The sequence below is a fragment of the Vanessa cardui genome, chromosome 3 (genome assembly GCF_905220365.1).
Source record: "Vanessa cardui chromosome 3, ilVanCard2.1, whole genome shotgun sequence".
Classification (NCBI taxonomy): domain Eukaryota; kingdom Metazoa; phylum Arthropoda; class Insecta; order Lepidoptera; family Nymphalidae; genus Vanessa; species Vanessa cardui.
The window spans coordinates 6,855,944-6,871,543 of record NC_061125.1 but is presented as its reverse complement, the minus strand read 5'-3'; the positions used below and the strand labels follow the sequence as shown (position 1 = coordinate 6,871,543).

Genomic DNA, 15,600 nt, shown 5'->3' with positions numbered 1-15,600 from the left:
GTTTGAATGTTAACTCACCTGTGTATCCAGTACTTAATTTTATAAAAAATAAAGTTTTAAAATGTCTACAAACACAAGGCATTTGATTGATCATTCCTTTCTATAAAAACAGATGAATTAAGTAACTTTCTTTAATTCACTACATCATGCGAAATTTCTATCAGAATGGTATCAGACTATTCATACTCATGGCTATAAAACCAAATCTATAAATGTTATAGGTTCTAAATAAAATGGGGAAGGTAGGTATATCCTTAGTTGCAAGTTCGTGTTGATAAAAGTCCATTATATATATTTTTATAAAGGCTCTTTTTATTAGAAAGAATTGCTAAAAAATAGACACCAATATGGATTATATTATGCACATAATTTAAAACGATTTACTGTTAAAAATTCCGTTATCCTAACTGTAAATCCATACTAATTTCGTGCCTAGTTTATAACTTATTCATTAATTGCTTCTATTTTCAATTAAACTTTAATTCATTCGAATTTTGAATATATTAAACGTCAAGTGAAACATTTATCATGTGGCGTTTTGGAGAGACTACTTTTTATAATAATTTTGCAATTAAATTTGCCAGTATATAATTATTATGTATACTTAAAAGTTTTAAAAGTTTGACTGAAATAATCTCTCGGTAATTTATAATAGCATGAAGCCTCGAGACTCTATTCCATTACATTATACTAGGACGGTTACTTAATATTATAAAAGCGCTTATTTCTGATATTGTAACATATATTAAGCTATTTATAGATTGAAAAGTTTACGTTTTACATAGAATATATTTCATACTAACCGGTCTATTCGAAAAATGTATTTAATAGTTTAAAAGACTGAGATATACGAAAGAAAAGTCCATTCAGTGTGATGTTAATTAAATTTTGCGTGTGGAGGCAATATCTTTCAAAGTTAAATTTAATTTTGCTTCAAACAGGAAATATCAAAGCTTGCATTTTTAATATTAACTTTAACTTTCTTAAAGTTAAGCCCTTGGGTGACACAAAAAACTTGTCTTGCTATATAAATTGATGATATTTTTTATGAAATTATCTTCTGATTTTATTGAAATTTAAATATTGCCATAATTTATTTCATTATAAAGATAAGAATATAAATTTATTTATAAAATAATTCATACTATGATTTTTATATACCCTATAATAGCTATCCAGTTATGATATCAATCCATGTAAATTTATATTTTAGGGTATATATAGTAGTAGTCTTGCAACTAAAGATACAAAGACCGAAGTGGCCTCAGATAAATAAAGAGCTGTATAAAAACTCCGTGTAATAGAACAAAGTGGATGCAGCAATGTATGAAATATGTATGGGATTGAGTGAATCTAACATGCTGTGTGATGTTCTCTTACTTTCGGACCGCGCTGTGAGACCTGGGAAATACAGTAATTTGTTAGTATTATATGACACTACGAGTACCTAGAGAAAAAAATATTAGTGTCTTTATTAATTGTTATTTCTAATATTACTCTGTATTATAATATATAATTGTTAGATATAATCTATAGGATGCATAAACATTCATATAATGTTCTTAGTTTTACTTTTTATCGAAATGTATTATTATTAATATAGCTAGTTAAGTAACATAAGTTTATAATATAAATTAAAATATTACTAAAGAATTTCAATTAAGATTTTTAATGATAATACTCACCTGTTTTTCATTAATTATTACTAAAAATACGATGAAGTATCATTTTGTCAAATAGGCAGTAAGTCATATGGCTAGGGAAATTAAAGGAATGGATTATGGTAATGTTACCTCATTATACTAATTCTTCTTCTATATCTTCTTTGACTTACTTTACTTTGAAGACTGTGACTTACTTTGTTCCAAACAGTGCGGTTTTATGGTGCATATTAGTACAATAGTTCATACAAGTTTAATTAACAATGCAATTATTGAACAATACGACGATATACTTTCCTGTAAAAGTAGGGCAATATTTCGTGTCTATTGCTATAATTCACTTACCGATCACGTCAGATTAGTGAATATTAATCAAATGTGAACCAGGAAAAAGCAATGACCCAAAAGATTCTAACCTATTATTATAACGTAGTAGGTATCTACGTATATTATTGAGTTTCTATTTATTATATGTAGAACTAAAATTGTTATAAAGAACTAGAAAGCATCTTTCATGAATACACTTATTTATAAATATGTATCTACATATTTTCGTATTATTAGGAGAATTTCATGTCATTTAATCATCAATTGTGTTGGTTTTTGTTTTACTTAAATAACATCAAGACGCTTTGTAACAAATTAAAAAAAAAACCGCTCGCTAGTATATCTCGCCGTCCTTCTCGTATATCTGCTTTTTCATTCGTATAAGGTTCTTTGTTTGTTTGAATGCGTTATTCACTTGGTCTACCAATACGATATGAAAAGAACTGTTCGGGCTAGAAATTCCATAATAACTGTATATATTCCACACGGAGCAGTTTCTCTTGTAATTCTTTCTCTAAAATCAGATTTCAGAAATATAATAATTATTTACCGAAATTGAATTTACAGATATATTAGTTATATATCGCAATAAATAAAATAAAAAGCTATACCATACAGTCATAGTTCCGGAAATTTAATCATCATCATAATGTGAAAAGTCCATAACAATACAAAAAGTAATTGCACTAGTCCGAAAAACTTAACTAATCATTATCACATGTTTCTATAAATGTATATAGATATGTGTATGTATATAGATACATATAACGTAATGAATATATTAATGATACACAGAAGAAAATTACGTTATAAATTATACTTTACTACTAGTCATAAAAAGAAATAAATCCTTAATTATTCTTTGTTTATCTTTCCTTTCATAGCTTTTATGAAAGAGAGTATAAAGTTGGCGTTGTGTTATTCCCATAATAACTTGGAATAATCTATAATAAACTTTGTGTATTTACTAGCGAATGATGTTCAATTATGACGGGCGATAACATGTTTAATAGCTTATAAAGCCTTACGTTAATTAATATCATTTAAAAGAAATAATCTCTATTTATATTTATTCCATAAAGTGTACAGTGCAAATAAAATATGAAATTGAATATGACAATTTTCTAATTACACAACTTTTTTATACTAGAATAAGTAACATTTATAAATTAAGCGGTGATATTTTAATAAAATAGAATCATTTTCACCTGAAATAAAGCTTGTAACTTAATAAATATATAATAGAAGATAAATGAATAACAGTATTTTTTCTTATCGAATTCAAAGCCGGCGCAAGCGGTACGCATGAATTTATTAGCCACATCAGTCAGCACCCTTGGTACAATCGAAATGAAATATTGCCTAGCACAATGAAAGAAATATTGATGAATACAAGTGCAATCAATCACTGCTGAGGACCATATCGTGTTTCATCAATATAGAGGGTACTTTTGCATCGTTAATCATTACGTGTTGACCACACGAGAGCTGATCTCTTTCGAGAGCCATTAAAACCATCTGCCTACACGTGGCCGTAAACAATGGCTGTTATTTATATTCTAAAAAAATTGAACGCTTACAGCGTTATTACTGCAGGGGCACATACAATAATTAAATTCACGTTGAGATAATTATACATCTATTCAAACATGTCTAGAGTTTTGAAAGTTTCGTCAACCTCAATAAGTTTGCGTAGTAGTCAGTTTTCTATTCAATGGAGTTTGGAAGCTTTCTGCGATATCAGCACAATTACAAGTTTCATCATACGATCTGAATTGAAAATGATAAGCTATTTTGCAATATATCAATTATTTTTTATATAAAATAAAAATTGTATAATCATTACATTGATTTAATATTGTATTTAGCATATATGTATGTACTCAAATACATATGCTCTTAGTTTGTTAAGAATAAAATTTTAAATACTTGACTATACATATAGAGAGAGTATATATAGAGTAGCGTGTAAGTGAGTCGCTGTGGTTAGAACGCGTGCATCGTAACCGATGATTGCGGGTTCAAACCCAGGCAAGCACCGCCGATTCATGTGCTTAATTTGTCTTCATAATTCATCTCGTGCTCAGCAGTGAAAGAAAACATCGTGAGGAAACCTGCATGCGACAAATTTCATAGAAATTCTGCCACATGTGTATTCGACCAACCCGAATTGGAACAGCGTGGTGGAATATGTTCCAAACCTTCTCCTCAAAGGGAGAAGAGGCCTTTAGCCCAGCAGTGAGAATTTACAGGCTGTTGTTGTTGTATATAGAGTAGCTAACAATTTCTAACATTGTTGCTGCTTTATTTAGTTATTTCGATGCTCCTGCTACTGTGCGAATACGTTTTATAATCATTGTTGCCCGGGGAGAACTTTGAGGGCGTATATTTTTTTATTCAAAATATGTTTCGTATATTTAACAGATAAAATCTTATTCAGACCTTAGTAACATATTAAACAACAGATGCATGACGTAGAAAGCAATAATCAATGCTTGAGACTTCTGGGTAGTTTACCTTTATTAAATATATTAATTGGTTTAATACAGGCTGCATTTGAAATTTTGGCATGTAATGGCACATGTACATTTATGGGTTGACGCTATCATCACTCAGAATAAAGCTCTTCAGCGGAAACAGCAAAGGATCATAGAGTAAAGGGTGTTACGTGGTTACCGTATGGTATCATGAACGGCGCAACATTTCTTATGAGCGATTCGCCCTGAGAACTCCTGATATTGAAGTAGATGGCATTTCTGGAAGCATAGTTGTTTCAGGTTGGAGCCAGGTGGAATGACTTAACTCCATGGTCTTCCAAGGTTGATCGAATAATGGTTAATCTACCAAGTCCCGAATCGCAGATGGGAGGAGGGAAGAAGATCCTGATAAGCAAGCGTAAATGTGGTGGCCTATCCGTCTCAAAGCTTCAAAAATATTATATCACAAAAGAGGTTAGTGCTTCCACTGACTCATTCCGCCAAATCAGATCAGGGAGAAGACATTGGCTCTACATAATACAGAATCTTATAATTAAATAATAAGAACTTAAATATTATAAAGTTAATTAATTAATACGGATGGAAAATGTTATCATAATATGAAGCAATGATTGTTTGCCTGTGAGGAAATTGAGACCTTGTCAATTTCCTAAGCTTTCCGTGAAGCGACTGTGGCTCTATGTACGGCTTTAAAAATATTAAAATTCGAAAACAAAGGAAATATTCGCATTTAGAGGTTAAATATTATTTTCCAACTTTTGCATGGAAAGAGTACACTTTTTATATTTTAAATAACTTTATTATTTTAAATAACGTAGTAAAAATAATAATAATAAAAGTACTTGTTATAATATTGTATTAAATGTAAAGTTATCAGTGGATCAAAGTAATAAAATGAAATACATACATTAAATTTGTATTTTCGCCATATATAAACTCTTATTTATCGATGTTTATTCACATGAGATTTAAATTCATTAATAGACTGAAGTATAACCGTGGAATCGTAGTACATAAATGAATTCCGCGCTCCAGGAAGTATATATTGACTTTGTAAAATCAGAAACTAGAATTTATAAGTTTACTTATAATTATATTGAAATGATTGTCGATGTTTTTTTCAAAAAGATCTATTATAATTATTGTAAAAATATACGTATTGTTCTACACACATATACTATATGTATATACGTAAGTTCATGCAATGCAATAAAAGAATATGGTCTGAAAGGATTCTCGGGCACCAAGATTATAAATAAATCGGACAAACCTTTTTTGATATCTGTAGCGTTACCATAAAGTACGATACCGAAAAGGTATACTATCATAACCAAAGCATAGTAATTGAGTAGTATCAACGTCAGTTATTCGTCTAACTTTTCTAAATGATTCTAAATGATCCTTTTCATACAATAAATGCATTTGTTTGTTGGTTCGTTCTTCTTTCAATTTTTGAAACATTGATCAGATGGCTGATGTCATATAGATTGATATTTAATATAAAAGAATATTTTATGCATTGTTTTGCTCACACCTCTCGGTAAAGTTATAATTATAAAATAAGTTTTTCGTTTATCAATCAATCCAGCATACTTCTCTAAGAAGTTGCTTAAAACTTCTGGCCTTCTGCCTTCCACATCCATTCCAGTTTCACCTTCAGGTCATATCTCACCCGAGCTGGAGGGTGCCCTACACTGCATTCAAACTATATTTTCAACCGATTTCAAAAAGGAGGAGGTTATCAATTCGTTTGTATTTTTTTTTTTATGTTTGTTACCTCATAACTTTTTACTGGGTGGACCGATTTTGATAATTTTTTTTTTGTTTGAAATATAATAATAGCCAATAAAACCCTACAGTATATCTATCAAAAACAATACGAGAATACTTTAACAAATATGTTTTTTACAAATTACCTTTTACACAATAATATACTGGATCAATCAAGGGGCTCGTATCGCTTCTTTCTTTTGATTGTTGGGGCAAGGGCACCGTAGCTGACACCGGCTCCAAATATACCAATAATTATAACTACATTATATAATCGTAAATCGACTTTTAAGTAGTCTAATATTTTTCATTTCATTTTACTTAGGAGGACTCTAAAAAATATGTAAAATATGCAATTATTTTTATTATTTTTTAGTGCATTTTTATTTATTTTAAAATAGTGTTTTGTTTGAAGTCGGTTTTTCTTTCTGTTAAAATTTTATTTATTGTAACCCCGGTTTATCTCATTTCTGATTTTATTCTTTTAAGGTATCCTATGTATTTTTTTGTATACCTAATGTATATTTTTTTTATTTTAATCTATTAATTAAAAATTTTGTCGTTTATAACGAATAATTATTATAGTTCAAATCGTTGTACTATAATTATTAGTTACATATACATTATATCAAATAAATCGTTTATTTTATATATGTTTGATGTAGTAGATGTGAGAATTCTAAGGTTATATAAAAGGTCCTTATAAAATATTTATGATGTGGGAATAGCGTTCTCGAAATTGTATTCCTTTGATGGTCGGTTTTTATACGTTTTTTCTATATTTGTGAGTTGAAAATTTAGACAAAAATTATAAAACTTTTTAACGTTCAATTTAATAAAAAATGAAATTTACAAATTACATTTAATATTTTTGTTGTATTACGTGGTGATATGATAATCTTAATTCAGAGGAAATTTAATTTAATAATGACATGTTTGTCCTCGCCTTATAATAAGCGTAAAGTTAAACATATTATCGGCCCTTTTATTCCATCGGTACTGCAAAGTAAAGTGTGGTTAAAATATCTTTAACGGAGATCTGAATTTCGATGGAACTGAATATTGTAAGTATACCATAACTATAGAAGGAAAACGAAATACTCTTTAGTTTTTAGAATAAATCAAAATGTTCTTTACTCAAGTAATCTCTTTGAATCGTCATTTTACAAGATTAAATAAACTACTGACTAAAGTGATACTTGTAGAACCACGAGACCGGACTGTAGATTTTTGAGGACTACAAGTCACTGGTAGTATTCCTTAATTAAATAACATAGTATTTTACTATATATATATAATGTACGTGTATGTGTATGTACATTTATACAACAATAAACTCTTTTTAAAAGTAACTTTGGCAGTAGAGTGTACGAAATAAAATTGTAAATCCGTTTCATATCAGCTATTAAGTAGTTACATATAAATCTTGTATTGTAACTTACAAGTTTTATGCCCACTTGAATCGTGAGACCGATGAATGCTCAATCGAGGTTCTGATGGCTCTCGTATTAAAGTAAAAATAGTTTTGAAATAACCTGTAATTGTCTCACGATCGGTAAGAAGTTAACTCAGTCACAGAGAGTATTTGTTGGTGGATTCTTACGATGTAAACATCACATATTCTAAAACTTATTGTTTAATAAAATTTTATATTTTATATTCGTTAAAGTAAAAATGTACTATAGCTATCTAAAAATCAATTCTACAAATGTAAATGTTAGGGACATTAAATAATCGTTCCACGCATAAACAAATGTTTATGTGCTGAACAATTTATACTCCATTTATTACTAGAATGGAACTTTCCACCAATCTAAATAAGGCGAGACCTTTGTGGTAGCAATAAAACGAAATGCTAGGTTACTGAAATATGTGAGTAGGTCTTAATAAGACAGTTTATATGGTTGCTCACCGGAGTAGCACAGAGCGAGTAAGTTTTTTATTACTTCCTATAATGATATATTTTTTAATATAGTTTTAATGAGTCTGCGAAAAAAAATGTGTATATTTATTATATGAGGAATAATTTGATAGTCTTTATTGCTAAGATACATCTCTAGCTTAGAACAATTTAAACAGTAAAAAATGTAAGGTAACAGTAAATATTTATAAATTTAATAATACTAATAGTCTCTGTTTGATAGGCTATACGAAAAATCGTTGTTTTTTAATAATTATTTTAGAAGAGTGTTCATTTAAAATTGAGTTGCTTCAACGGTAGCTACATTAAATATTTGAAGCGTGAAATAGCGCAAAAGAACTTTTGACGTTTTATATTGTTTTATTTTCAAGTGCCATTTATACAAAATAGGATTTTTACATATTTTATAGTAATAGAAATTGATTCAATAGTTTTTAGCCATAAATACTTTTCCTATAATCTTATCATCATATTATTATCTAATCTAATATTATTGTTATAATTATTTAATATAACAATAAAGCAATCGTTATTAACTGTAGTAAAGAAAGGTTAGCCGTTACAGAATTTTGGGAATTTTTCTTACAATTTAGGTTTATTTAATGTATTTCCAAGTTTATTGTGCAAATATTTTTGGGTTATTTTGAAATGAAGGAAAAAAAACACCTAACGTAAAAGAAATAACATATATTGTTTCAAGTTTTATCTGTTATAGTCTAACATCGGTGTAGGAGTTGACCTTTACCGTCTGTTAAATGGATGAATGCAATAATAGTAAATAAATGTTTAAGTAGGAATATTTTGTACTTCAACTTTTCATGAAACTTGACGACCGATATCTTAAAGACCACATAGTAACTATTTTTAAAATTACATGCATTGTTTCTATAAAAAATCATAATTTTTAAAAATTGTAATATTAATGACGATTAAATTACGGATCGAATACCGTTATTATTAATGCTGCAGTTTGGAGCCTGACCTATTTTCGAATAAAAGTATAGTTTTAGAATAATTACTTTATTACGTTACATCTTAAACAAAATAAAAATTCCAAAACTAGTTTATGTTTTACAAAAAAAACCACTCTTTTACAAATTGACGTAGGACTCGTGAAAGCTTCAATATCCGCCATCGTCATTACTTTGCATGCGGCGATCGCTTATTCCTACGGCAATTTAATATGTATGAAAATGTGTGCTATTTTCCTATACGCTATTTTGACTTCAATTCTACTACGCAAATATGAATTCACTCACTGGCAAATAGGTCGAAAACACTTGCTTTAACATTTAAAGAAAAACATATTAGTATAACAAAACTATGGCAATGTTACGATACCAAATAAAATCCCAATAATGTAATATATTATGCGTATAGTAATAATTAATATTTACTCATAGTATGATTATTAAATGAATTTTACTGAAATATTCCACGCAGATTCTTCAATCGGTTGAATCGCTGAGTTTTTCATATTTTTTTTTGTTTCCATTTTGTGTCCACGGTCTTTCAAACAATTTCAGAATCAATGCCACTCGCTGCATCTCTATTTTACCGTTTAATGTCGAAAGCTACGAATGGTTGACTTCTGTATCTAGTTAAACAGAAGTTGCAACTATTACAATTCATGCGATAGACACAAAAATGCTTAATTTATAGTTATTAATTTATATTCAAAAGGTTATATTAAATAGCGAACTCCCAGCTTCGTACGGGTGCAGTACTGATACTAAATATACGACAGAATTTCTTTACAACACATTAAAAACTTCTAAAATTATCAGTGTTTCTTTACTATATAGTCCATGTATTATATATCTACCTTCTTCTTGAATCATTCTATCTATTAAAAAAACATCAAAATCCGCTGTGTAGTTTTAAAGATTTGAGATACAGGGACGAGAGAAAGCGACTTTGTTTTATACTAAGGAGTGATCATCGATTTAGAAAGAAATGTAAACATAATATATTTTAAATATAACTCGGTCCCGACGCCGATTTTGTTGTCAATGTCAATCTAGATTAACAAAATAATATTTTGCTTTAAATATTAACCGCAAAACGCAATATCAGCACGAATTCTATGGCTAGAAGCGAAATATGCTCGATGGGGAAAATTTCCATTTAAAGGGGAATGAAGAGTTCTTTAAAACTGATGACGTTGTAGGAGGATAGGGCCATCAGCGAGCCTCATTTTAATGTCGCGGGCCCTCTTAGCGTCCTCTTAGCTTTGACACATTGTTAAGCGCCATGGTAATTGGCTGTTGGGATATTAATAATCTTATCACTGGGGCTCGTAAACACTTATCGAGTCATTATCCGTTCGAGGGATAATAGGGATTTCTTGAGTAAAATTTTAATTAGCCTGACAATCTTCGAAAGCCCGTTAATTAAGATTAAATTTTAAAGATATAATCTTTATTATCATTTACAATGTTTGCACTTTTATTGTTAAGGAACTCGATAAGTATTTTAAACAATTCCTATTATTTGTAGTGGTTATTCATTTGGTGCAGTATGTTATCGGTATTCTTATAAAAATCATATATAATGATATACAAATATAAACATTAATCACGTGTTTTAATTTATTTTATTATTCGGAATTAAATGTTACAGTCCAACTGAATATATGTTGAAATTATAGTCAACATCGATATTATTATTTGCGTAGCCGACGAATGAATTCAGTACAAATATTTACTATTCACTGAAACGTAGTTCGTATTCCTTTGAGGCAGCTTTTGTTGTGTTTCAGTCACTGGCGCGAATAACTCGCATGGCTTGTAATATTAGTGATTCATTAAATATTTTCTAATATTTTACAAAATTACATAATTATTGTCATCACATATTTAAAAGAGTAGCTACTGAGTTTACTGCTGTTTTCTTCTCGGTAGAGTCTGCATTCTGAACCGGTAGTAGTTTTACTCAATATAGTTTGTTAAATGACGATTCAAAAGATCTTCTAAGCTCTTACTCGAATAAAGTATATTGTTATTTGCTTTAACTGCCAAATAGCGTTGCTTTATGTCGTTGTGTTCCTGTTGGAAGGAAGAGTAAAGTAGGTATAGCGCCAATGAATGTCATACCCATAAAAAGTGGTGGCGATCACTTACCATGAGGTCTATTTATGGGTTGACCTACCAATATTATAAAATAAATGAATAAAAATATTTTTAACAGTTCGGGTGTTTCTAAAATGCAATAAATTGTAATACAACTCAAACTGGTATAGGGTATTAAACTATTTGACAATCTCAATATTCTTGTCATTACCAAGCGTGAAGATCATCCGGCATGTGACATAGTTTGAGCAGCGAGCTGCTCAACGTTTATTGAATTTTGTGGCGACGCTAGCGAGAGGCAGTCGTGACTGCTGTATTATATGATATATCTGCGAATGTTCAATCCATTTAAACTATTATATACGCCTATGAGGATTTATAATTTATTTCCATTAACTTGATTATTCAGTTTGTTACAAGGGTCTTGCGAGTTTTGCAGAGTTTCTGACTTGATGAATTGTAATTACTTGAGTATGCGACGTACATACATACATGTATCTAAATACACAATTTACTTTCCTTTCATTTATCTTAATGATTTTAAATTTGAATAATTAATTAAAAATATGCACAATTGCTACATCTACATGGAACTAAGGCGATAAAAATATTATGTAATATATTACAAATAAAAAGGATCATCATGTCTACTATGGGCGACAGCTTATATGAAAATTGCGCTTGTTTATTTTTTTAGATTGATTTAATTTTAGTTATACATTTGTATTATATAGAAGACAAACTAATTGTCTTTATTTTTTTATAAGTTTTGTAATGAACCTTACATCGGAAATTGGTTACACAATAACTTATGCTTAGCCTTTTTAGCACGACCTTCGTGATATAAACAATACATTATAAATTCATTAAATAATTTCGAACACTAACAAATTTCAATATATACTGACAGACAGTCTATAAATATTGGAAACTGCCAACACAATAATGTCAACGTTACAACATGTAATATAACAATACAAAACAATTTTATTGTACTATAAATATGCAAAGAATGTTCATACAATTTATCTTCGTTTTTATCTATCCCTGTGACAAATTTGATGTCAATTAGGGCTTTGATTTTCGAGATCTTTCAATAAAACGAATGAATGCGAATGGACATTTTTCGGATCTCTTTTGTTGTTTATATTTTACTGAGGGCAGTGATAATGTCCTTCGTGACCTCATCGCTCTGATTTCATTTTAACGCCAGTCATGAAACTGGATGGCGTTTATTTCATCTTATAATATAGGAAGTTTTGGGTTTTATAAATTTTTCCTTATGAACCAAATATTTTTATTAAATATTATTTAGAATTAATTTAAAGTTCTAAGCGTAATATGTCTACGTCAAAATACAGTGCTGCTGTTTAGAAAGCTAACAGAATACATAATACGGGTACTCCTTCCTCACAATGAGCTACACGTTTTGTGAAGGCACTTTGCTTTTGTAATAACATCATTGGTGAGGTTATTTCCTGATATTTAGTTATGTAGTATACTGGTATAATATCCAACCACAGTATACTATTTTTGCAATATTTTATTTAGCTTGCAATGTTTGTTTGACCTAAACAAAAGGTCAAATCTTGCAAACTGAATTAGAACTACTTCCTCTTAACCTACGGAATTGATATTTCATATGTTGGTTCCGTTCGGATGACAATGTATTTCATATGGAGTATCATTTCCAGATGAACGAACTCCTTAAAAATCAAATTGTTACATACATTATATGCATGTATAGTAGTAGTATACATAGATTTTTTTTCAATTTTTATTTCTAAAATTATCCTTTGAATAGTAACAAAAAAAAAAAAAACAAATTTACTTTAAAAAATAATTTGAAAAATAGTCTCCTACCACATTGCTCTATTGGGTTGTGAATACAAAAGTTTTATATAATAATATAACTTTTTAAGTAAGCGTGTTTGTTTTGATATACCATTGAAAGTTAAACACAATAAATGGAAAACGTAAGCTTGTAGAGGTAGTATAAAAAAGTGACAGTTACTCGGCAGTACCTAATATTCACCTCGTCCGGTTTTTAATTGACTACAGTTTTGTGAATTGGAAATCCACGTTTTCCGTGTCGCATCTAGCGATATATGACTTTCTAAAAAAAACATATTGTTTTATAACGAGATGTTTGTGTTTCATCTTCGATATCGAATATTATTTGCTGTTATTCTTATACAACGCTTCTAAAAGCAGCTTTTGATTCGTTTTAACAATGCCACGAAATAATAAATAAGAATTAGGCATTACGCTTTATTACAGATACAAAATATGTTAGTAAATATACATTTCCTTGTATCTTATATTAACTGGTAAATCTTTCTTAATTTTCTTTCCAGTGAGGTAGGTGTAATGAAGTTACGCAAACTTTTACAATTAAGCATAAAGTAAAGTTATGGGGATTTTGATTTAAAGCGCAAATTTTTATTAACTACTGTAATTATGTAAATTTAAATCATTGTTTGACAAAAAAAGATGTAGATAACGATAAATATCACAATTACACTAACCTAAATTTGAGGTAAACGTATTAATACACCTAAATTTTTTAAAGGATATATAGTTTAAATATTTGGTGTGTCCTACTTTTGAATATCAAATTAATGCTGATGGAAAGAGAGAAATCATTGTTTAATCTACCACTAACGTATAAGTAAAGCCCTTAGTACCTAAGTAAGTCCTAAAATAAAATATTACACGGATAAGGTGTATTTTTTTTTTATTAATTGCTACATTAATCTTCTTGTAAGCAAATAAAAGTCGTTAAAATTTGAATTTGTGAAAAGCAAATATATTTAGAGTTTTTGGATGAATCCTTCGTTATTTACGTGAAAATTTCGGTTAACCACATGTCAGTTCAGTTTTGTCTGTGTAATTAGTTTGGTGGGTGGGAAGGTGCGTTAGAATTTGCGGTCGAATGCGGCCGTTTAAGTGGAAGGCGTGTATTGACAAATATCTCGGATCTCTCTTATCACAATAATTATAGAATTTTATAAATTTTATTATGATTAAATATACTTTGACACAAAGAAAGTTTTTGTAATTTTTGATAAATTAAAACATTTCGATAACATTTTACAAAATTAATTTAAAAAATCTTTATTATCAAAGTATTCCGCAGCATATTGTAAGAAAGTTTTGTATGTACACAGTGTTAAATCAATTACTCGCTTGTGTTTCATGAACAAAGTTTACGAGTTCTCGAATCTCTCACAACGTTTGTGTATTATTAATTGTGTAAAACTTCGTCACATCGACTATTACCATTTACATATTTTCATACGGGTAGAACTTCCTTTGAATAATTTCAGTAATAACGAAAGCCTTTAGGAGCTCAAGCTTTACAGGGCATTACAGATATTTCAAGAGAGTAGGCTATTTCACTGATTTTGAACCTTAACTTTAGTACACTAATCTCAATGATATATATCGAATTTATAAAATCATATTTACAATATTCATTCAAATTACGTTTAAGGTATTTGTTTTTTTTATATATATACATGATTAACTGGATTATTTCTTAAAATAGTGTTCAATTTTTTAAGAAAATAAATCTGCTTTAAATAATTAATATTTAAATAATAGCTTGTAAGTATCTTTATTTTTCGTATAAGCAGTATACATATATGATTATAAAACACAAGAAATATGAGTGGTACACAAATTAAAAATGGTTTATCATTTCACTTTTTATAAGAAATTATAAACAAATTCATATTAATTTTTATCAATACCTACGTAGAATAACTTTGAGGTGAATTTGTTACATTTTAAAACCATCGCTACATTTAGCACCGCTTTACATAATTTATGTTTTGAAATTGGGTTAAAGGTATAATTTATTCACCCATCTCACACCCTCGGTATAACAGTCTCTTACAGTTGTTAAGACACGTGACGTAGTTTCAAATTGCTTATTGAAATTCGTCTCAAGTTCGTGCATTTGTAGCGATTTCGCGAAGAGGTTGAAACAAACGTATTACATATTTTAAATGGCATTTAAGGTATCACTAAAAGCACTTTAATTGTTTGTCTAAGCTTAGGATGGCTTTCAATATTTAGATTCAAATCAAGATAAGTAAACAGTATAAAACCAACAAGGTATGTGCGTATTCAAGATTTATAAGAATGGGTTAGGTTATTTAAGTTAACGATATGTTTTTTTTACTTCGTGGCAATTTTTTGATAGAATAACGATAAGTTAGCCTGATTTTGAATTTGAAACCAAGAAGCGTGGGATCTGCACCTAGTAAGGATACCAACAAAGAAAAGCATATATTACAAGAGATATGAAATGATTTATTTGCTTCTTTCCAAATTTTAAATAATTA

General features: G+C 29.0%; 1 protein-coding gene across 1 annotated transcript in view; it reads right to left on the bottom strand.

Annotated features, from left to right (window-relative positions):
- LOC124543878 (Kv channel-interacting protein 4-like) overlaps positions 1-15,600 on the bottom strand; it is a 95,731-nt gene that overhangs the window by 58,757 nt on the left and 21,374 nt on the right. Inside the window, exon 3 of the mRNA XM_047122199.1 lies at positions 1,381-1,401. Coding sequence (XP_046978155.1) covers positions 1,381-1,401 — 21 coding nt within the window. The remainder of the gene's footprint in view (positions 1-1,380; positions 1,402-15,600) is intronic.